We start from the raw sequence: 25,090 nt of genomic DNA on the forward strand, positions 1-25,090 counted from the left end.
ACGGGACACATAGATGTGTGGGACCATAAAAACTTGCAAGTGTACTACATTTAAAATTCTTGACAGTACTCCAGTCATTCTCAGGTGGTCAGTGAGTATAACTAAGACGTTATCATCTGTACTGAGTTTTAGCAGGAGAAAAAGCAAAATAGGCTGATCATAGAATGACAACAAAAACAATTTATAATTTTGCAGGAACTGACCTTGGATATAAAATCCCAAGCCTGCCAGGTACTTCCTACCCCCAAACCTCAGTGCTTAAAGGTACAGCAGAGCCAACCCATAATAGTAACTGCATATGGGGAGTGAAATTCTTTCTTCATTTACCTGCAAATTCAAGAGATCACAGCAAAAGCTGAAGCTGTAAAAGCAGAGAACTGCAGCAAATTTTCATCAGTTAGAATACAGTTCTGCTTTAGAACACCTGACTGAGGAACACAAGTTCAAAGAGAAAACAGCTTCTGCCGGACTTGTAATACTCAAACATATGTAGATATAATAAGAAGAAAACTTGGCAGACAGAATTCAACAGATTCAACTTTTTAAAATTCCCTATAAAATTTTTGCCTACCTGGGCACAAGAGCAGAACTCTTACATTAATTTAGAAGCTCTCCTACAAAACCAAGAGCAGCTTAGGAGCTTAGCTCTTGCTGGGCACTGTCTAAAGTCTGCTGCAACTGCTCTTGAACATCCACGCTATGCAAAATCGCTGGCACAGCTCCAAAGTACCATGTAATTGCAGCAAAGCAACATGGTCCCACTAAAAGGCGAAGCAAATTAGTCTCGTAAAAACCACATGGCCAATGCTTTAGAATGTGCTTCTTCACTTTAATGGTTGTGTTAACGCTTTAAGCTGCAGTTTTTGAATGTCTTACTGCATCCCAGGTGAAAAGAATTCAAATAACTTTGCTGAAAACAATATAGATTGCTGTAGCCAGATCACTGCTGATAATTCACCACAGTGGAAGATGGCACTGCTGATGGTCATCACCATCTAGACTAGTAGCAGTTCTACTACGACTCTAGACTGCAGTCATCTTGGATATGCATGCAACTTGGAACAAAGGGATAGATTTGCCTGCTCCTTAAAACTACTTCTCTTCACCTTTAGCACCTCTTGATTCCTTCCGGGATACAGCTTACTCTAAATTAGAACAGATGGCTCATAATTTCCCTAATGTAGGGCAATAACTGTAGACTACTGTGCTTGGGATGGATGCAGAGGACACAGCACAGCATGCTACTAACCTATTCCCAAAAGCCTGGCTGGTTCCATATCACTTATATGGAATATCAAATCTGAGCAGCAGCACCGCTGATCTAAAAAGCCACCCTTCCCAGCATTTATCAAAAGACAATTCAAATTTTGATGTTAATTTTATAGTTTTGTTTGGTTTTTTCAACCCTCCAGAACTTTCAGTTATGTAGAAAAATAAGGGCCACAGCTCTGGCAAATGGGAGTAAGCCTCTTCTAACAACTCTTGTTTCCTGAAGGGTAGAAGTGCACAGTGGAGCTGTAGAAAAACAAAGCGCTATGTAAAAGCTCTTTCACAGCAACTGCTGACATCAATAACGTTCCTCTTCAGTAAATGCCAAGTAATTCCAGATAGCTCACCCTTGAAAGATTCATGTAATTTTAAAGGAAGCATTTCAACCTACTCATTAGACTACTGAAGTCTGGTGGACTGGCTGTCTTCCTCAGCAGACTCTTCTTGTAACTGCAGTTTTCAAGCTATAGTTCTTTCTCATCAGAGGTATCGGCAAAAACACTCATTTTACAGAGCCACCTGTTTTATAGAAATTATGGGGAAAGTATAATTCTGACTATTTATCTCTAAAATTGTCCAATGGATTTAAAAGCCAGGGTTGGACTAACAGGATGTTTCTGAGCCCCTCCAGGCATCACGACACTAGGTATAGATAGTAGCCTCAAAGAAAAAAAATCTCTCTACTATCTCCTGGGCTACACTTTAAGCCAACTCTCATACGGGAGTGATTTTACCAGCTCTTTCCCCTCTCCTTTCCCTCCCACTTGGTGGAACTATAATTAAAATATGAGAGACAGACTCAGGAAGAAGACTTATTTATCAATATTTACTGCCCAGATGCTATCAATATCACTACTCTCTTGAGGTGCTTTTACAGCTCTTCATGAAACTATAATCTTAATTTAAAAATCATCAAAATGCTTAAGAAAGAGAAGACCCACCTCATTTGAAACTGCATTTAATTCACAGAATCATAAAGTTATAGAGTCAACTAGGTTGGAAGGGACCCACTGGGTCATCGAGTCCAACCATCCCTAACACTCCCTAAACCATGCCCCTCAGCACTTCGCCAACCCATCCCTTAAACACCTCCAGGGAAGGTGACTCAACCACCTCCCTGGGCAGCCTGTGCCAGTGCCCAATGGCCCTTTCCGTGAAAAATTTTTTTCCTGATGTCCAGCCTGAACCTCCTCTGGCAGAGCTTGAGGGCATTCCCTCTTGTCCTGTCCCCTGTCACTTGGGAGAAGAGGCCAGCACCCTCCTGTCCACAACCTCCTTTCAGGTAGTTGTAGAGAGCAATAAGGTCTCCCCTCAGCCTCCTCTTCTCCAGGCTAAACAACCCCAGCTCTCTCAGACGCTTCTCATAAGACTTGTTCTCCAGCCCCCTACCACCTTCATTGCTCTTCTCTGGACACGCTCCAGAGCCTCAACATCCTTCTTGTGGTGACGGGCCAGAACTGAACACAGTACTGAATTCACTTCAGTTCACCCAATCAATTCTCAGATGAGCAAATTATTCAAAGACAAAATGCATAAGGAAAGTTTAAAGCTGGAGACAGTAAAGATAACTTTGCTTTCAAATCTCCTCATAATGAAAATAGGGACAGTGAACCAAGCTGCACCCTTAGCAAGGAATTTTATATCTGTTTCAAAAGAAACTGATATGCAATGTCCAAGATTTAAAGACAATGACTATGCTTACCAATACCGACCTCTTATAATAACTCTAAGCATCATAAACACAAGTTCAAAGAACTACTTTATTTCAGCTCCTATTTTCAACTGTGATTGTCTTGTGTTCCACTTCATCTATTTGAATGCTCAGCATGACATTACTAAAGTCAGTCCAAAAATACCTGTTTCACTTGCACAAAACTGCTACCAGATTTCCAAACTGGTAGATCTGATTAGAATATATACAGAGTAGCAGTGACTGTGTCATGTGTGTCTAGTTTCGATACCTATTACTAACAAAATCTCAAATCTCTCAAAAAAAAACAATAAAACCATCAAAGAGATGAAAGAATAATTTAGGGATTTATCAGATTTAAAGATTATCTTACTGATTCTTCACCTGAAAAAGCAGAAGTTTGCTTCCAGACTAAATAATTCCACATTAAGCAAGTTGAACATAATGATGTTCCAAGACAATGTTCCAATCACTTATTAAAACAAAGCCTAACATTTATCTGGAGCATGGGAGAGATTACATATGCCTGCTTTATCAACACTGCTTAAAAATACATACATACACTGCTTAAAGTTCATCACCTGTACCATAACCAATAAGTTATAACATCTATGTGTTTGCATCCTTTCATACAGTATTCAGTGACACTACCTGTAAAAATGGTAATACCAGCCCCATTCAGGCTTCTGGTTTTAATTCAGTGGGTTTTGGGGACTGTGCAAGCCCACTTACCTGCAGACTGTCCTGTATGGACTCTCAGTGAATATAAATTCTTTCAGAGGAACCTCACAGAACACCTTTTCAGAGTCAGTGATCAGAAAACCTTGATGAATATAGGAGCCTTTGCAAAGAAAAGGAAGAATATTTTCCCAGTCGCTGTTCCAAATAAGGTTTCTGACAATGGCAACATAAAATTCATCTTTACTAAAGTTATACCCTTATGGCATTACAGCAAATGTACAAAGATTTTTTTGCAGTCTGTGGGAATTTAAGTTTGATGAAAGAATAGCCTATACATTAGGATCTGGGCATGCCTGCAGAAGCAGAGACCTTGATTTCACAAAACTGCAACATTATTTTGTCTGATGCTTCAGCTGTGCCTCTGAATGTTCTACAGAATGGAAACACTAACTCTGAAATACTAGCAGAGTAGCGTTCTTGCCAGTTTAGTAAAAGGAATTCAGGAATGAAGCTTAATTCAAACCAGCAAACACTGAAAATGAAAATGGCAGAAATTTACCCAAAGGAGGACTGAACGAAACAGTGTAGGCATTTATCACTGTGTCACTGTCAGAAAAGAAGGAACAACTAACTTCTTAAGAAAGACAAAGAGTGCATTTAAATTTAGAGTGCAAAATTTCTGGACACACAGATTGCTCAGAGAGAAAAAAGTCTAAATAAACTACATTGCTTTGCAAATGTGCAACTTTAAACTTTCCACCAACCACATTAAAGCCTCTTGTAAAATGTTTTTGCTAAAATTACTAGGTTCAATTTTTAAAATTTAATTAAAAGGTCTAATTTTACATCATATTTTTCATTTCCAAGCCCTCAGAAACTCTTTAATTTCCTAATTACTGAAAGAAAACAAGAGGGAATTGAACATAAAATATGTCATGAAATACATTCAATTTAATTCTCCTTCTAGAGCTTCCTAGGAGAAGACAGTAAAGGGATGTTAAACTGAGATCCCAGCAGAGGTATACATGAGTAAAAATTACCTTAAAGAGAAAGGATAGAGATTTGGGTGCTGAAGAATGAGGTTAGGAAATCAAATCAGTTGTACAGGAGAATTAATCCTGCTGCTAGGGAATGAGGCAGATCTTTTTCATCTTCTGTTTTTTAATTCAGTGTCACAAGTAATTTCTTTCTAACAACGATAAAAGTTTTCCACTGCTGGTTCCTCATATAGTGAAATGGCTTTAAAATTCAAGAGATGCTGTCACTCCATTTTTCTTTTTATATTAGTGGTTAGTAGCAACTTTGGCTTTGGGGTAAATGGATATGGAGGAAAGATCATACTAGTCTCTATGATTTCAGTTCTATGTTTCTCAAATTCTCTCCATTTTTAAAGTGTACTGGACTTTCTGAAGAGCAGCTTTGCACTGCATGGATAGAAAAGTTTTTGTCTCTAATAAGGAGTTAGATAAATAATGACAAATCCCAGTGGGCCTTGTTAAAGCAACATCATAAAATTTTTACACTTACTTATGACTTCGGGAAAAAAATTGACTCCATATTGGTCTTAGCTCACGCTGACTAATGTGGCTGTAGGGAAGGGACTGCTGAAATTCACGTCTAGTCATTAGAAACAGATTTATAGATGCAATTTTGATAAATCAGCATAGGTTTATTAAGCGATGATTATTTTTTAAAAAAAAATTAGTAGTTACAGCTGAAAACAGAAGACATGTAGAAACATTGCTTAAATACTATAAAGCTGGTGTGACCTGTTGGTTCCGTGCACTATTAGCATACCGGGAGGTATCTGTATCACTCAGTTTTAGGTGCCCACTGACCTGATTGATGAGCAGAGATGATTTAGCAGATGGAGATACCAGCCCCAGCTGTTGACCCTGCCCAGACACCTGAACTACTCATCACTCACTTCCTAAACTGCCACGGTTCATGGTGCAGTGTCTTTAAGCAATCCAAAACTGGCAACAACTTATCTTCAACCATATGCTCTTAACTGCAGCAGTCGAGGACTTAACTGTCAAGTGGCTCAGACATCTCTGCCGCAAAAGCAGGGTGAACAGTTGGTATAGTAACCTCAGCAGCCAAGCCAAACTAACACCATGTCTGAAAAGCAGGGTTGCTTAAGTGAGACAATCTAAGTTCCTTATCTAGGCAGTGCAGGGAGAGGAGCTGAGAGGCGGTACGCCCCATGGGCAGGCAGCAAACCCAGTAAGGAATGTGGTATTCCTTTGCCATGTTACCACAGTCCCGGTAAAGGCTCTGACCACAAACTAAGGGAGCATGGAATTGGGCACTATATAGAAGATATGGTCCACAACCTGACAGCTGATCTATCACTTTTTAGGACAGAACTGTCTGTTGAAACTTCTAGGCAAATGGTGTGAACTGTACTCATGTTAGACGCCAGCATCTTACCATCAGGCTTCTCCAACTGCCTGTTGCCCATTCCACCACCATCAGAACAAACAGCAGCCTCAACACCAGCACCAGAGGGATAGAGCATTTGATACCCTGTCCTAACAGTATTGAAACAGATGGACATTCAGGGCCCCACACTGGCAACAAATAGCAACACTCAATTCCTCAGCAACCAGGCAAGCAGTGAAGAAAAATTGTTTTAAAAAAAGATTAAATGAAATCAAAGTTGAATGAGCTGATGGTCTGTGTGATCAGTGATGGCACAGCACTGCTCTTGCCCTTTACTTAAAGCCCTGAGTTCCCTGGCCACAGCATAAAGTAGTCCCTGGATGTTCTCATGCAAGTTATCCCTACCAGCTGTGCTACGTGAAGATTTGCATATGCTCCATAAACCTTAATTCTCTTTTTAAGACCTATTATACCAAGCAGGAGGCCATTTCTTAAGTTGAAATGGATTTTCAGAACAATATAAAGATGAAAATGTTTTCTGGCCTCTGATTTTTAAACCTTTGGGTAAAACTAAATCACTTCCACAGTGCTGTTGATATTCCATATAGAGGTATTCGCAAATACCAGGCACTCAAGAACATTATGCCTGAATCCAAAGGGAGAAGTTATCCTGCAGTACAAATAAAAGCTGTAATCACTGTTCAGAAAAAGCTCTCAGCTTGCTGCTTTAAGGTTTTTTTTCTTTTCTGATGTACTGACTTCAGAAGAGAAGAAAATTCAGTATTTCAAAATGAAATTACATGAACCTGCAGCAAAGTAAAGACCACCACTAATCACAGAACTGGTTGATCCTGAGGAGTCACAGACAGGAAAATTTATTATTTGCATTCATTCAATCCAAAGTATTGCTGAACAAAAGCCTAATTACCAAAGTTAGAAATTCACATATGTTATATTTTCCATTTCCCACTGAAATTGCAGTTTTTCTGGAACAGTTTATTTTTATCATTATTTTCCCTCTTCACTGATAAGATTGTGGGAAAATTTGTACTGATGCTCATTCTATGCAGGCATGACACAACACTGACAGTAAAATATCAGGTGTGGTCCCAAGTGAAATCTAACAAGCAATTAAATCCTAAATAAATAAATAAATAAATAGAGTCAGCAGTCAAGAAAAACAGCTTCCTTTCCTAAAATTGACCTTAAGGTTAATTCAAAATACCAAACTGGCACAGCAGCATTTTTACATAGGTCACGAATGCCTAAACTACCTCACTTTACAACATCCCACAGTCCACTTTGAAAACTCACAGCAGACTAATAGCCAATCTGGAAAGATCAACTTTCTGCTAGCCCCTTTTCCCTGTCCTCAGCCAGTACGTGTCCTCACACGTCTGTCAGGTTTCCTCTGTGCATGGAAATGCTCGTCCATAAATAACCCCTCCACCCTTCACAAAACTGTCTCTAGTTTTAACACCTCCTCTCCTCAGAGCCGGTTCCCAAGTTTTCCCTTTCAACTATTCTGAAGCTTTCCCTTTTTGTTATGTCAAAGATTTAAGTGTCTGTATGATCCACGCTGTGTTGATGGAGCCCTCTGCAGCACTTAGGTGGCTGCCCAGAGTCCCGCTGCAGACATGAAGCAGAGCCTGAGGAACCACACAGGTAATCAGCCGCCCTTCCAAGACAGCACTGGGGCAGCCCGCATTGGGCACACAGCCCCCACCCTCAACACTGCCAGATCATTGAATGCAGATTATTTTTGGCTCCTTAATTTAGTTTTATAAGCTTTCTTAAAATATTATGGATTAGGAAGCACGGGAACCTAGTCTTAGCTTAGAAGCATGAGAAACAGGAAAGAGAGACATAAATCTGGCAGCTGAGTTCTGGACATGAGCAAGGGTAGCACTGAAAGGAAAAAGGAAGAGAGAGGGGATTTAGAAGGAAGATTAAACCTAGGTTCAGCAAATTGCTGGTGAAGGAGTCGATGTGACAGACAGACCAAAATGCAGCTTTGATGAAAGGAAGTAGAGTAGACATGTAAAGACTGAGACACATGCACCATCTCAATCAGAAGTCTTTGAGTAGACAACCTCATTAAAAGAGAAGATGCAAAAGCAGAAATCAAGACAGCCGCAGATAAAAACCTTCACAAATAAAATGAATTAGAATGGACTTCAGGTGGAGGAGAATATAGGTAAAGAAATAATATCACGTCTGATAAATAGCAGCACAAGCAAGACCATGGTACCAGTGCGGCTCTGCAAAGACATGCAAACTTGTCACTCTGAAGAGCTTCCAGAGATCAAAAGAGACATGGTGAAGCTGAACTTCAGAGTCTTTTGACTGGTCAGTGACAGTGTTGGAAAACTGAACCAAAAGGCATCTCCCAGACAAAAAGCTCATCTCCTTCAAGAATAGGCACTATATCAAAGCACTCATTTTTGCTATTTCATCACACTTCATCTTAAAGCACATTTCTGGACAATATTATTCCTACTAAAAGGCTCTGTGAGAACCTCACTCCTCTGATATTAGAAAGTTTCCAATCTCCAATCTAAACTTCTTCATAATCAGCTGTCTGTGTCTTCTCTCCAATTTCTACTGGAGACAATCAACAAAGATCACAGTTAACTGCAACGCAACTAAGTTCTTGAAGCAATTTGTGGAGTTTGACTTGCATCAGACATAACTGGTGATACAAGAAACTCACCTGGACAACTGTGTTAAATTCAGTGGTCCTACAGGTAAAGGAGAGCTGCAGAGATGCTAAAAGTATCTGCAGAATTGCTATGCTGGGGGGCAAAACCCAACTTCTCAGTATCAGATTTCTTCTTTCAGTAGCAAATAAGAGTTTCATCTGTTTCAGAAAAACAAAATATAGTTTCCAATACAATCTCTCAACTCAGACAAGATTTTGTATTTCTTAATCATTGTGACATGCTTGAAAATGACATATAGCCACTTCTGTTTGAAATACAACAGCAGAACAACAGTTTGCAGAAATAATATGCAAACAGCTGAAAACTGGCAGTAGAGAATATCAACGGACAAATACTTTAAGTATAACTACAACCAGTGAAGCTCACATTTCATAATGACATTAGATGCAAAATGTACGAATTCCTTAAATATCTGATGGCTCTTCTTACAGTCCTCTTAAACTCCTTTTTCAGAAGATGATTCTTTGCATTACCCCTAACCCCAGCTAGTCAAAACTATGCTGATTTTTTTTCCTTCCTCAGTTAAAAAGTATTCCCCAACTTCTGGAGAAAGTTTAAATATTTAAAAATATTTAGTTTAAAAAATACTTGTAAATGCTTCAGCAATGTTCTCTGTAGGCCATACAATTGTTTCCATCACACGATACCAACTTTGGACACAAATGAAGAAACACATTATATTGCTCAACCATATGGCTTTCTAAGAGACAGGACAGTGGGGAAACAGGAGGAATACATTAGAAACAACAAATGCTAATTAATTTAAAACAGCCCAAGATCCTAGAATTCAGTAGATCAGGTTTAAGCAGCTCCTGTCAGCAATCTGTTCAAAAGGCTTTTGTAAGTTTTGTTGTTTTCACTGTTGGCTCATTAGAGGATTCCTGCCCACTAAAACGGATCCTGCCATTTAAAAGGCATTATAGGAGTTGAGTACTTACAATTCCCAAGTGAACCCAACAGTTTATGAGAAACAAACTATAAGCGTCTAAGGGGAAAGCTGCAATAGGTTGACCTATGATTATAAAATTATCCTCAGTGGATCATTGCTATCACATTTAAGCTATGTGGCTTTCAAAAAAGCTGTGTTACAAGAAAAGCAGAATTCATATAATAGACATATATACATGCCTTACAGTGCATAGATGTGACATCGCTGTTCCTCCAGCAAACTGGCCAATAAATCTAACTCCTAAATGTAAGCTGCAAGAACACTAACCACATGCTGTAATCCCAGTGCAAAGATTAGCATCCCCATGTACATTCTGCCGGTATGAATGCAGAACTGTTTGCCAATCCCCCCATCCTAGATCTAGAGGTAACTCACTGAAAGCAGCAGAAGATCAGTTTAGAAGAGGTTAAAAGATTACTATACAGCAGGAGTGAACTTTTGAATCTTGCTGTCACAAGAGATTGTGGAGGCAGACAGCACCAATAAGGTCAAAAAGCATTTACTCAAACAGATGGTCAAAAGATGTATGAAAAGATAGTAAATCAAAATGGACAGAGCTGTGTCCTCAAACATCCTTAATACAACAACAAGAAGCAAGTGCTGAGGCTCACATGCTTCTTTAGAACACCTCTGGATGCTGGAGAGAGGATACCAGGCTTGACAGTACATTGCTCTGGCCCAGAATGGCATTTCTTACGTTCTTATCATCCTATAAAAGTGGAATTAGCTACCTGGCAGTGCAGTCATTTCAGACTTCACACTTTAAGTTAGTTTCAGATAGTCTTGCTGCATTTAATTCACATTATTTTCCCATCCAACTGAACATTTACGTCATTGCCAATCCAGAGATTCCCCAAACAGCTGAGCTATAGCAATATGAACCAGAGAGACAGGTGAACTACTAAAATTGTGCTTACCTGAATTTATAGTGTCTCACAAACAAACATGAAGAACAATAAGGGAAAAATACACAAGCCTGGCTTGTAATTTTTAGATCTACCATATTGCAGAATCAGAAACCTTGATTCAAGAATGGAATGGAATCGAATGAAGTCCCTAGGTTGGAAAAGACCTTTGAGATCAAGTCCAACCATACCTGTCCACTACTAAATCACATCCCTAAGCACTTCAGTTACCCATCTTTTTAACACCTCTACGGATGGTGACTCAACCACCTCCCTGGGCAGCCTTTGCCAATGCTTGATAACCCTTTCAGTGAAGAAGTTTTTCCTAACGTCCAATCTGAACCTCCTCAGGCGCAGCTTGAGGCCATTCCCTCTTGTCCTCTCAACTATCACCCGAGAGAACAAACCAACACTCACCTCTCCACAACCTCCCTTCAGGCAATTGTAGAGAGCAGTAAGGTCTCCCCTCAGCCTCCTCTTCTCCAGGCTAAACAACCCCAGTTCCCTCAGCCGCTTCTCGTAAGACTTGTTCTCTTCCCCCTTCACCAGTTTCATCACTCTTCTCTGGACACATTCCAGGACCTCAATGTCTTTCTTGTAGTGAGGGGCCCAGAAATGCACATAGTATTCGAGGAGCAGTCTCACCAGTGCTGAGCACAGGGGCAGAATCACGTCCCTGGTCCTACCGGCCTCCCTGTTTCCGATACAAGCCAAGATGCTATTGGCCCTCTTGGCCACCTTGGGCACACTGCTGGCTCATGTTCAGTCAGGTGTAAGCCAACACCCCCAGGTCCTTCTCCCCCGGGCAGCTTTCCAGTTACTCTTCTCCAAGTCTGTAGCGCTGCATGAGGTTGCTGTGTCCCAAGTGCAGGACTTGGCTCTTGTCCTTATTAAACTTCATCCCACTGACTTCAGGCCATCGATCTAGCCTGTTTGATCGCTTTGCAGAGCCTCCCTATCCTCCAGCAGATCGACACTTCCTCCCAGCTTAGTGTCCTCTGTGAACGTACTTAAGGGTGCATTTGATCCACACATCCAGGTCATTGATAAAGATACTGAACAGGACTGGACCCAGCACTGAGCCCTGGGGGACATCACTTGTGACTGGCCTCCAGCTGGAGTTAACTCCATTTACCATCACATTTTGGGCCTGGCCATCCAGCCAGTTTTTAACCCAGCAGAGGATGCACCTCTCCAGGCCAGTGGAAGCCAGTTTCTGAGACAGAATATGGTGAGAAACAGGCTTTACTAAAGTCCAGGCACACTACATCCACAGCCTTTCCCTCATCCATTAAGTGGGTCATCTTGTCATAGGAGATCAGGTTAGTTTGGCAGGACCTTAAATGTCATAGGAGATTTTAATAGCATATTTAGCTATTTTTTCTAAAAGATTAGGACATAAGAAATAGCTAAGCAACAGCACTTTGGGTCAATTTCTTTTTTTTTTACATTGTCAATTACCACGTACATAGCATTTAATACTTTTAATGAAGAGTACAACAGGAATACCCTGCATAATGAGTAGTGACACATCACCATCTTTCATGCCACAGAAGAAAGGCCAGCTATCAGACAGATTATTAACAAATGGCTAAGTGATATGGGATGGAAAATCTACTTTTAAAAGAGAGTCAGAACCTATCTTCCCTGACTTCAATGATAAATTTCCAAAGCTGAGCAAAAAATTTTTGAACAAAAAAATCCAAGAGACCTTATTTGGTAGAAAAAGGTTTTATTTCAACATTTTTCTCTACTTCAGTTAGTACTTCTAAAACTTTTCAAAATTGGAAAGATTAGATACTAAAAATATGACAGCTCTGAAAAGCTGGAAAGATGTATTAGACCTGTGTCTAGGAACAAGAATGAAGTTCTTCAGTAACTACCATAAAAGGATGCTGCACATGGCAGGTCTGGTTTGAATAAACAAGAAAGTCAGGATGTTCCTCCTTAAAGTTATACTTAAAAGTTGCATACACCTTTCTGTAGAGACGGGAAAGGATGTTACTGAAGTACAGTACTGAAGAACAGTTCTTTCTTCTGAAGAACAATCTCTAGCTAAAAATAATAGTTCTCAGATGGAATTTTCATTTCTTCCTCCAAGCTTCACCCCAAATATTCAAAGTTCAGGAGGCTATAAGCTTCCACACATCTACCAAACTCTGAAGAAGGTTTCCCCCGTTTCTGGTGCCAAACCCCTGACTGGCATCAGACTGCATTTTTCAAAAAGCTTTGCCTGACTGCTCAGTCAGCTCTTTTAAAGCAACCGACACCACCTGTGGAGTCAGATCTCTTAACTTCATACCATGAAAGAAGGGGACAGGACAACAAACCAAACCTATCTGAAACAGTGGATCCCTCATAAACCATTTCCAGTCACACCTACTCATTTAATCATTCCAGATATAGCACAAGAAGCTTATCATACTACAGCAATCACCTTAAATAGACCATAGAACAGTGAAACATTGGCCACCACTTCTCAGTCAGTCAAATCTTGGTCTGTGTATTCCTATGTGTTTCCTACAGGCAAGAGTTACTGAAACAATAGGAAAAAGCATTCTATTTCAGACATACAAAAATCACTTAAATAGGAAACAGTTTGGTGCTCTTATGAGAGGTGAAATACTCTAAAGTCATATACAGAATGAAAACCATTCTTAAGACAAATAAACAACATTCTGGAATCCATCGGTAACAGCTTCATAAATAGTTCACTATACATGGACTCTAATAAAAGCATTGGGACTAAAAAATTTCCAAGTTTTCAGCAACAAACTCAATTTTCTAGCTTATTCTGTCCCCCTAAAGCTAATAAAATGAGCAACTTCTGGAAATCATTTTTCAACTCCTAAGTGATAAGCAGCAAGTTCTTACATAGCGGGAGGCTTCTGCAAAAGTTGTAAACCATTCAGAGAGACTCTATAGATACATATGAGAAATAAAAAGCCATCAATGACAAAGCTTTGCCTAGCACACTACTATAAAAGGAAAAGTGTAATTTTCCTCTAACTGTACCTTCACATATATTTTCTGAGATCTAGTTATGGTCAAATTGCCATGTAACCAGATTTTCAATTTTCTTCATACATTTTTACAACACTCTCACTTCAGTAGTATTTACCATTATCACTCCCAGCAGTCGAGGTTGTTTGCATAAGGTGTTATTTACCAACAACCTGATAGCTGAAAGGAAGCCCTCTCTGTCTGCACAGCAGATTAGTAGGTGGAGAAGGTGAGCCTTGCTGAGAGAAAAGTGGAGGGAACCACCATAATATCTAAATAAGAATGAAGCAGAAAATGCAGGCGGCATCCTTCTCTAATGGGAGTCAATTACACTTATAACATGCTTTTTTCATAGGTGACAAGAAGAAATTGCAGGATATAATTTGAATTAATTTATTGTAGGAGGATTGCTCATAAAGCTCCCAGGAGGGCTGGAAGCCTAACTGTAGACAGACCTAAGCAGCACTCATGCTATCACACATAAGACACACTTAAGTGTTTCTAACTGTTTAGAAGCTGAAGGATTAAGATACAAATCAATACAACATTTAAAAGCAACCTCAGGAAGATCAGAGGACTACAGCTCTACAAGGAAAAAAGCCAAGAACTACACTATAAATAGCACATCCAGATATACCTAACCACGTCTTAACTTCACAATGCCTTAAAAGCTACTGAATGTTCTTAAGCAATGCAGTCTAAGATATAAAGAATACCCAGAGCACAGCTGTTAATTCCTTCCCAAAACAAAGATGTATGGAGAGAAGCTCCACATGATGTGTTCTTAGTTTGGTTATATTCCATATCTCAATCACTGTTCCCAGAGACTGGAACAAGAGAGATGTTTCTTTCACTCGCAGACAACATGAAGCTGAGAAGGGCCACCAGTATGCCATATGTTGGAAACCAAAATGGCCAGAGTCTACAGGGAAAAAGATACTAAACAAAATTAGGATGTAAGTAGGATTTGACACAGGACAACTGCACACAAAAAAAAAAAAAAAAAAAAAAGAGAGAGAGAGGAAGACTGTTTATTAGACAGTAATCTACTGGAAAGGATCTTATGGTAAACACAGATCAACAAATTGAACACGAATCAGCATGTTTTTGGTAAAAAGGTAGATGCCACACAAGGGGTAATCACCTTCTCAGCAACATTCAGCCTAATTCAGAACAGTTTTATTACAGTAGGCTTTGGGATCAGCAACCCAAACAGCTACGCTCCAAATGGGATAATTATGATTGTGGCTGGTATCACTTGGCAGCCAGTAATGAACCATGAACTTTTATGCTATTCACATTTGTTTCCTTCGCATTGTTAACATTTAGAGCAATACTGAATGTAAGGTACAGCAATAGATATGCCAATGATTTACCAGAGGGAAGAAAAAAAAAGCAACAAAAAGAGAGTTCTGTTGCTCACTAAAGCACAGTATCATTCAGAGGACAAAATTCCTAGATTACAAGAGAAAAACCAGCTCCATACCTGAGGAAGAGAAATAAGCATTATGTTAATTACAAAGAATGCAAAACCGTGCTCTGAATAAAGAGGGAATGAGCTTTGGAGTGAGACCATAAATTTCTCCTGACATCCTAGGAGTCTTGAAAAGAAAGATCATGCACAAAAGCTACTATGCTCTGCCCAAGAGAAATAATCAAGTGAAATCTGAACCTAAGGGTTACTTCAAAAGGGGGTGCCTGAATGAGAATTACTAGGCACCAGGCTCAGGCGCTCCCTAGTAGAGGTAGCTTGCCAGGGGAGAATTTCAAACAGCTGGAGACCTCAACTGCTGCCATGGAACCACATATTTATCTCAGACAAAGACAACTATTGCTTGTGTAAGTACACTTAGTACAGATTTTCTTTCATTTCTTCACTCATGTTTTACAAATGTGTGATAATGTTATTATATTTAGATATTATGTCTGCTCCTATTTCTCGTTTATCTTAAACTGTCTTAACCTATGGCCCAGTTACCCAGCACACACTCTGCAGCACACACTGGTAAGAAAGGTGCTTTCCTTCCCATCGCACAGATCAGATTCTGGCACTGCAGGAATCAGACAGAACCCAAGCATAGCCTCGAAACAACTGAAGAGTATCTCTGGCACGCAACAGGGTATTAGAGTGCAACCATTGCAGCTGTTAGGGTCTAGGTCACAAGCTGACCTCTTGCTGACTGCTTCCTACACAGGAGACATCCTTGCTTGCTCCCTACTCATGGGGGGCAAATCATGGCATCTGAAACCTTAGCATTATTTCAAATGCTGATTGTCTGTACAGAAACAAGCAAGTAAGTATAGTTATCAGAATGTGGGCATGTAAAAATTTGGAATTTGCATGACCAAGAATTCACACACTTTGTTTAGAATTCTTGAAATAATATTTGAGATCTTAATGTGAACACATTGCATTAAATAAGTTGTACTGGGTTTGGTATTTTTGCTCCTGCTGTGTTTACATTCCTGGCCAGTAGAGAAAGACTTCGGTCTTACTGCGCACTTCCAGGCAGTACTTCAAGCCAGCTGATTAATGAGTTAACGGAAACAGACTGACATGCTAATGTCCTTTTTACTCTTCTCTACTAGGCATACAAAAATGGGAAAACAATACTAAACAACAGTTACTTTGCTTTCTGAACCTTAAAAAAAAACCTCTCTCTTATTCCTCCTCTATTTTTATATAAGTCCAGGGGCTGATCAGGTAAGGTGTCAGTTACTGTCAGAGGAGAACCAAAGCCTCAGTTGTGCCTTTTGCTCCACGCAAAATCCTAAAGACAAATACAAAATAATCTTCAGAAAAAAGAGATTTCTAAGAGGTCTGAGGAAATGAGAAGAACTGAACATAAACTCAAAGTAAAATTCTGCTGCCAAGAACTGCATTCGAAAAAAGCATTTGTGAATACTACATAAGCAACTACGAAGATATGACTTTATCTCAATAACATGTCAAAGAAAATGTGTGTGAAGGTAAATATTCCCAGGGATAAGAAATTGAAACTTGAAAAGCAAAACTGTAAGTCACACTTCTGTAAGACTTATGAGTGGTAAGTGAAGCATTTTTCATTTTAGAGCAGCTAGTGGTTCTTGCAACTTCTCCGATTCTAAGAATAAGCAGTTTAAATGGTAATACTTTAAGTAAAATTTAGATCACAGAGGTTTTACAACACCAACTTCTGAAGGTACTATTTTAATAAAGGTAATTTTTTTCTCTTGCATGAATAAAATTACTAATGCAGTACGACCTTCTCTCTAAAAACTAGAATTTTGCATTCTGTCCCTATGTCAGTGTTCACTTCAGCTGTTCAGTATTAGATCTGTCTGAAAAATAAAAAGGATACATTTGGAAACATTCAAGATAAACATTGTGGTGAATTAGACATTCTTGTAAGGTGAATGTCTCTCTATTGAAAATATTTACAATCACATGCAAATGTTTGCTTGTCCCTGTGACGCGGTCTTGGGTTATAAATTAGTCATGTACTGACCAAGGCTGGAGGGAATGTTTTCTAAATTTTAAGTACACCCATACCTCTTTAAATATGCCATCTACTTTCCAAGAGTTGAAAGAAAAAACAACAACCCAAACCACTAAGTGTGACCTATATAAAATCAATGCTTTCTCTTCTATCACTGCAGAAACAATAGCAGAAAATTATGCTAAAAATCATACTCCGTCACCTGCAAACACTAGAACCACTGCTTCATCGATATTATCTTATATTTGCTCTCCAACAGATAATCACCTTAAGATGTTAGGCTGTGTGTTTTCTCCATAATATGGACTTTAAAGCTTGCTGAAATCAAATGTCTCCTTTATGGAGGCTTCAGCAGACATAGACACATCCAAGAAAAACATTTATATGGCACTGTACCCAACTACCTTCCTCATCTCTTCTCTTTCCCATTCACTCACAGCCCTGTTTCTTTTTTAAATAATGACACTACTGAGATGAAAGCAAGATCAAGTTAAACACAGAGAGGCTAATCAGAACACTCAATGAACTTTGAAATCGCATCTATCCTTTTGAGGATATGCTATATGCCAAGAGCATGCAATCCTGGTATAGCATTATTCATATTATTCTGCTAGGCTGCATGCACAACTATCTTTTAACAGGGACACTGTTTGATCCATTGTCCATGTTTACAGAGATAACCATTATGCGTATTTATTGTGACCCACCAGACAGTACCTGTAGTAGTGAAGATAATTTGGATTAAACAGACAAATTCCAGTCCTGTGAACAGCTCTCTCTCTTGCAAAATAAAGCATACTTTTAAGGCAAAAAAGGTCAAGACTGAAGCTGGAATGGGCAAGTATAATTTCTGAAACTAGTAACTACTCACCTCCACACTCTTAGTTTCAGCCGTACCAAAGAGTTCCTAATTCTTTACTGTGGGAATGCACAGAGTGTTACTTCCATAAATAACTTGACAGATTAGATTAGATTTTCACACAAAACACAGACATTAAAGGTGAAGTGGGAGATCTAGCTAAACTTACCATTCAGGAGTGACCCCATGCTCCTTATCTCTCCTCAATTTTTCCTTCTCCTTGAATTACCCCACCAGGAGTTATGGCTGCAGAGCAGCATGTTCTCAAACTATATGGACAGAACTCACTGATCCCCAGTGGGATTCATGGTACCACCATCCTCCCAGTTTCTGCCCACAGAGCCAGAAAAATCACCAGGCTCTAAAAGGCAGCGAGTTAACATGAGTTAAAACACACAAATGAAAATAAAGCATATTTGTATTATATATCTAAGTTATCTACACATGCCCCTAGAAACAACATAATGCTTTGGTCTACATTTTAATATTACAGCGCAAAAAATTAACAACTAGATTCTGTCAGTCTGTAACAGCAACCAAATACTGTTCCCCTGGCATTTTGCTTAAAAAAAATAAATCTATGCAATTTCAAAGAAATACATCTCTGAAATCAATGACGTCCAATGCACCTCAAAGAAATAATGTTGCCCTGAAATGCAAAGCAAATCAAAGATCAGAACCTGAGGTCAGAAAATGCTGTACTTACTCTTTATTCCTGTTTTTGGTGCACGGCTGGTAAAGGACTTTGACAGCATTCCAGGTCCCCACTGGTCCAGAACTAGGCATGAAAATATCTCCAAACAGTGCAGAAACACTGTTTGAGGAAGAACTTCCTGAAGACTCCACCAGCAACGTATCAGAATTTAAAAGCCATATCTACAAATGAAAAAAATATTTATTTTACTGTCAATTACATCAACTTCAATTTGTTCCTTCACCCTCATCCTAAATCACCTGATAGGAAAGCCACTTTCTTACAGTTTCTAATCAAGTGTTAACAGACAGAAATTGATATTTTGTTACTCATCACAGTCTGCACAGCGGCTAGTGAAGAAAAACAGGTTAATACAATAAACTGATGCCTGATTTACCACAGTCTTCAGATCATTATTTCTGTGAGGCTGCTTCTTTTTGTGGCTGCGGCACATTCCCTTTGATAGTAACAAAAGAAACATTTTTGTCTGTTTCAGCACCAAATGGATTATTTCTCTAATTTCATCATTTTTTAGGAATGAGTTGAGCATATGGCGTCGAACAAGTGAAGGCTAAAGACAAGTGAAGGCTGCCCATAAGAAGTGCCAAAAATAAAAGATTTTTAGAAAAAGAATGATAGTTTTGACTAGACAGAGCTAAGACATGCAAAGAAAAAGACAACAATTAATGTAGCCTAAAACGAAGGCTGGTATTGACGAATGGCTGTAATAGATCCTTACTTGGAAAATAAATCTTTTATCAAATTTGATAATGCGACTGGCAATCTTCAGCACTACTTGCTCACAGCAATTCATGGGATATTTACCGAGGAGAGTTTTGAGATATCTCAACTTTTTGCATCACATTATGGATCTCATTTAATCTTTTTTTGATTGTGCATCACTGTTTCAACTTGAATTCAGGGCTTTCATGGTAAGTACTACACAAAAAAGCCAGGGTTTTCCTTTATTCACAGCCTGCAGTAGTGAAGTGATCTGATTTACCAATGGAAATCAATTTTTACAAGTCCCAAGTCTGTATGAAATGTTTATATATTAAATATTTATCATAGAAACCAGGATTTATGCAGTGCTGCTCATTGGAGAGTAATCTGTTTCTCATGACCTAATGAGCTTCAAGTAAAACAAGTTACATGATGTTAGGTAGCAGACATATGATATCCCCTGTAGACAGAGAAAGCCACCGTTAACAGGACACATAGTATATGTTGTAATTGCCTATGACAGTCACAATTTATCAGAGCCCAAGGCTCAGAATATTACAGCAGAAGCTTCATAAAGGAGGAATGAGATATATTGATAAAGATGTCTTGGGAGGAGATGGGAGGAGAATCACTTCAGCATATGCATATAAATCATGACAAGCAACTGCACTTGGCTTAGCGAGTGGTCGTTCATCAGTTTTGCTCTGGTAACTCACTGTACACACTCACAGACTAAACTGCAAAATACACCTCATTAGCTAGGACCATTACACACAGTGCTTTAAGCCAAATGTAGAAGAGGTGTTGCAGAAAATGGGGGGAGGGGAGGGAAAAGTGTGTTCTATACACAGAGGCCACTGCCAACACTTTAAACTTTAACTAAGCAGATTTCCTTCCTTTTGAAATTATTAACACTGCCCTGTGAGGAAGCCTCCTGGGATGCTTTTCAGAAGGGGAATATCCTTCAAATTAGTCTAGGGAACAACGCAGCTTCTGCAACTTGCTTTAGAGAAAGCAAACAAAACACTTCATCTGCAACATGGTGCATCTGAAAAGTACTTCCTTCTACCATAAATGTTGATACATGGCATCTGACAATGTTCTACCAGTTGTTCAGAGTATATCTTTGTCTCAACAGCAATGCAACAGATCCGTATGAATAATTCAGCAAACAAAACAGAAAGCAAGTGACTCTTTGCAGGTGGAAGGACACTTGGTTGTGGGGAAATCAACTTCTGAACTGCATTTGCTTCTTGAGGCTATTTCCTTGTTTTCCTCATGCATGAATTTCTTTTTGATCTTGCCCTGAATGAACACTCACTCACCCATACTCCATGTGTTGACTCAAAACAGTTTATACATGCTATTTCTGGCTAACACAGTTCCAATTTTGATCTGTGCTTTAAACTACGTAACTCATAATGTACCATGTTTCCTTCCTCTTTGCCACTTTGTACAGCACAGCCTGCACAACCAAATTCCTTCCATATTAACCCAAGTAAGAAAAGCACCTTTACAGAAAGATAGATATATAGATATATAGATATATATAAAGTTTAAAATTAATTCATAGTGCAGACTCATGACCTTTTCTGAAATTACAGTATCAGGAGAAAGTGTTTTGGGCTTTTTGGTGGTGGTTTTTTGTTGCTTTTTTGTTTTCTTCTTTTTTTTAAAAAATCACTTTGTCAATAAGCTTCAAAGATGTTCCTCAGAGAAAAGTTGCAACAAATCTCCATGATACTTTGTGGGAATTGATCCAAACAGGTGAAATACTATGATTTATATTCTGTCATCAGTTTCCTAAAATCCCAACCTGTGTCTCCAGCATCAATTTGTGGACACTTGGGCACCAATTTGAATTAAATATGGCTTAAAAAAGCTGTTGTTCTTCTTTGCTAGATCTTTCTTAGTTATGGCAGTATTGCAGACTTTACCATTGCTACAGTCATCACACAGGTCAGTAACGCAAACATCTTTTGTTACAGCTTCTTTGTCCTCACATTCGGACTGTTCAGATAAAGGTGTGGTTTTTCTCATACAGAAAGAAAAAAGCTCTCAAAGAGAGCTGGGTACTTAAGTCTCAACAAGGTACTCATTATCTCACAACTTGATCATTGCATCATCTCTCTCTCCAGCCCTGATAAATGAAGACTTGTTCTGCTCACACCCTCCAAGACATGGTCCAAGAATCAGTATCTGATTGACAGATCTCTCTTTTTGCTACAGTTTTTTTCTTGAGCTGTCTTCCCTCTCCCTCTCCTGAAATACAAACTGCTTTACTTTCAAAGCACTTTACAGCATAATCCAACTCCAAAAAAACATCTTCCATTCAGTACTGGAAGACTGGAGTTAGTATTCAAATATTCCAAACTCCACACCTTCTGATCTTCAGAGATCTATCTTTTTGGGTTTTACCAGGTTGATCCCATCCATGGGATGAATCCCTGTATATATCCACAAAGCTACTTATTTACCTATTTCAAATCTATCTTTTTATAGAATCATAGAATAGTTAGGGTTGGAAAGGACCTTAAAGATCATCTAGTTCCAACCGCCCTGCCATGGACAGGGTCATCCCACTAGATCAGGCTCCCCAACGCCTCACCCAATCTGGCCTAACCTTTTATAGTACAGAAAAAAGTGACATCCGTAAAGATGCTGCTATGCTGACCAATAATGTACCATTTTACTTGGGTTCTCCTATTCCACTACGCATTTCCTGTCCTTGTTCTTAGCTTGTAAGTCACACAGCTTCAAGGTAGAAAACTCTTCAATAGTGGAGTAAAAACAGGAGGCAAGTGATCTTTCAGAGAATGTGAAGAGAGCAGAGAAATCTGTGTATGCCTTTTTTTAATTTATTTAAAAACAAACACATTAAGTAGCATATAGCTTTCAGGAACTTCGTTATCACTAACTTAAACAATAGAAACTCATATTATGGTATCTGAAATACCATAACTGGTAACACTAAGTGATACATGTAGAGGAAATGAGGAAAATAAGTATACATAATATTTGTTGTATAAAAAAAAAATCAATTAAAAAGACTTGTGAGAGGCCTTAACCTTAATGACCACACACACAGCCTAAGCTGGGTGTATTCATGTATGTAAGCACAAACACTGTGAATGAGAATCTTTGGCTCACCGTCAAAACAAACAAGCGGGACAGCTGGTCCATGATGCATCAGTGAGAAGACCTCTTGTCTAACGTGGTTGTGCACTCACAGCCTCAAGCACCTACATTTTTTACTGTTAGCAGTTTGCAATCGTTAATATAAATAGTGCTTACATTACACTTGTGTCCACAGGGCCTCTGAGTCCTAAGTCCTAACCCATGACTCCAAACACCTGTTGGTGTGTACACAGTACCCTGGACACAAGTAAGGGCTTTGTGATTCTAAAGACACACAACAAAAACACTAATAACTCACTAATGAAGAGGAAGGGATGACAATCAGAAACTAGCCCCTACGGTAATTCAGCCTGTTCCTCTAATCAGTGTATTGGCAAGAGTGCAACTGAGGGCTAAGGGTAATGGCAATCTACTGAACAAGGTGCTTCTGTTGGAAAACAACCAGTTTGTTCTATATGAGCTACTAGGCTTAAGAATCAGAACATTCAGTAACTTGGAAACACAAACTACAAGGGAAGGATTATTAGAATTTTTAATGACTCCTCCATTAGATTATACATAGTAACAATTATAGGTCTGCTAATGAGACTATTTATTACCACCAAAGAAGTATTTCTCAGTGGCTGCATAAATGTTATCTTGGCACTGAAATTTACTGAAAAGCAATGTATATACATTTACCTCACAATATAGATATTTGGAAATTACAGATTTTGGATAATGCATATATAAAACAGTTTATTTAATTAGATTGCCTACCCCAACAAAGTGTACCTAGGTTTATCAAAGGCAGGAATCTACAATCATGTTTTTTGTTATCTTTTCCTCCATGAATTACTCATACAAACTGCAAAATTACAAATTCTGTGCCTATTTTTAGTTCACCCATAAAAGAAAACATTCCTGGTTATACCAAGCATATAATATTCAGGTAATTCCAGACCTAAATTCCTATCCATCTTATAAGTCTGAGGAATTTAGCTGTCACTATTTAAATATCAAGCTTAACCAAGTTTAACCGCATTAGAACATTAAGTATAATAGGCAATTTTATTTTTGTTTGCACTTGACTTTGCTATGCAATGCACTGACTACATTAGTAGTCTCTGCTGACTTAAGACAATATTTGTGAAAGATGGTATACAATTCGATGAACTTCTGGTGATTAAAGATAGGAAGCACTGGAGCAAGAAAGTAAAAACTTAAGCTTTCCGTATTTTCTGAATACAAAACACAGTGTTATTTCTGTGCTACTTGTGGTGCATCTCTAGTACTTTCATTACCATATTAATAGAGAAAACTTCTGTTTGTACATCTATATAGATTTAAAAATGCGGGGAAATTTTTTACTTGAACACAACTCTTCAGAACTAATTCAAGAATTTGAATTTGTTAATTTTCTTTAAACATACACTTACGAACAGCATAGATAATACATTCAAGGAGCTGGGATTCATAGGTTAAACTTTTTCAGGAGGATGAAGTTTAAAACAATAAAAAACACTTACCAGAATATAGATTTTTCCATTATCTCCTTTCACGGTGAATCTAAAAGTGCTTTTAGCAGAGGACAATTCCACAAGACACTGAGCAACCATGCTCTGTACAAATTCAGACCTGTTTTAAGAATTAACCACATTTTAGAGTTGTTTTTGTAAAAATTGCATGGGCAAAGTCATTCATACCAACGTAGTACAAGCATACAACCTTTCATTCAGATGGGGTTTCATTATCTTTCTATCACTCAAAACCAACAACTTTCTATGTCCTGCTACAGGATTCTTGTAATAAATCAGCCTAAATTAATCCACATCCTTTGTTTTGACCACACCAAATGTCAAATGCTGAATAAAAGATTTTTCCTGTTATACTTTACAAATATGAACACAGAGTTCAGAATGATGCACATATTTCAAATATACTTCACAAAAGGAAAGAACCGTGACTAATGCATAGTACATAGTTACATCAGCTCCTATTTCATGTTAGTCTTAACTTCAAAGTGAATTACTTGAAAATTCAGAAATTTCACTTCCAATTAGACATTTAAGCATTATTGAATTACTTCACGTAATGTAGGCTTCCATTTCTATAATTAACAGACAGTATGTATACTTAAATGTTTCAAAATAAGTATAGGATTTTGGCTTATGACTTAAATAGTGAGATACTACGACAGATTATACACAATCTCGCTCCTCCATTACACACAAACACACTCAAAGACAAGCAAACAAAATTGTACATGAATGAACTCAGACTACATGATCTTTAAAATGCTTAATCGTATGGCCATTACAGAAAATTTGATAGCATTTTGTTATTATATGCAATTATTCAAGAAAATGAAATGTTAGTGCATTTCTAGCATCCTTTCTAAAAGGGAAAACTGAGGAAATTATCAGATTTTTTAATTTTTATTTGTTACCTTGGTGTTGGGCTGAAACTTCCCTCAGATGGTTGAATAATCACCTCAGTGACATAATATTTCATCGTATCTAAAATGACAGACATTTTTCAAGTACAACATAACAACGGACTTGTTAAAAGTAGACTGAGAGTAAGTGTATCACTATATTAATTAAATTTCTG

The 25,090-nt window shown here is 38.5% G+C and overlaps 1 protein-coding gene across 1 annotated transcript in view; it reads right to left on the reverse strand.

Annotated features, from left to right (window-relative positions):
• Window positions 1-25,090, reverse strand: part of UBE3D (ubiquitin protein ligase E3D) — an 85,553-nt gene that overhangs the window by 42,688 nt on the left and 17,775 nt on the right. The window contains exons 6-8 of the mRNA XM_054062892.1: window positions 24,927-24,996; window positions 24,007-24,115; window positions 18,650-18,819 (exon numbers count right to left, since the gene is read on the reverse strand). Coding sequence (XP_053918867.1) covers window positions 18,650-18,819; window positions 24,007-24,115; window positions 24,927-24,996 — 349 coding nt within the window. The remainder of the gene's footprint in view (window positions 1-18,649; window positions 18,820-24,006; window positions 24,116-24,926; window positions 24,997-25,090) is intronic.

This window comes from Cuculus canorus, chromosome 3, assembly GCF_017976375.1.
Source record: "Cuculus canorus isolate bCucCan1 chromosome 3, bCucCan1.pri, whole genome shotgun sequence".
In the NCBI taxonomy this organism is placed as follows: Eukaryota; Metazoa; Chordata; class Aves; order Cuculiformes; family Cuculidae; genus Cuculus; species Cuculus canorus.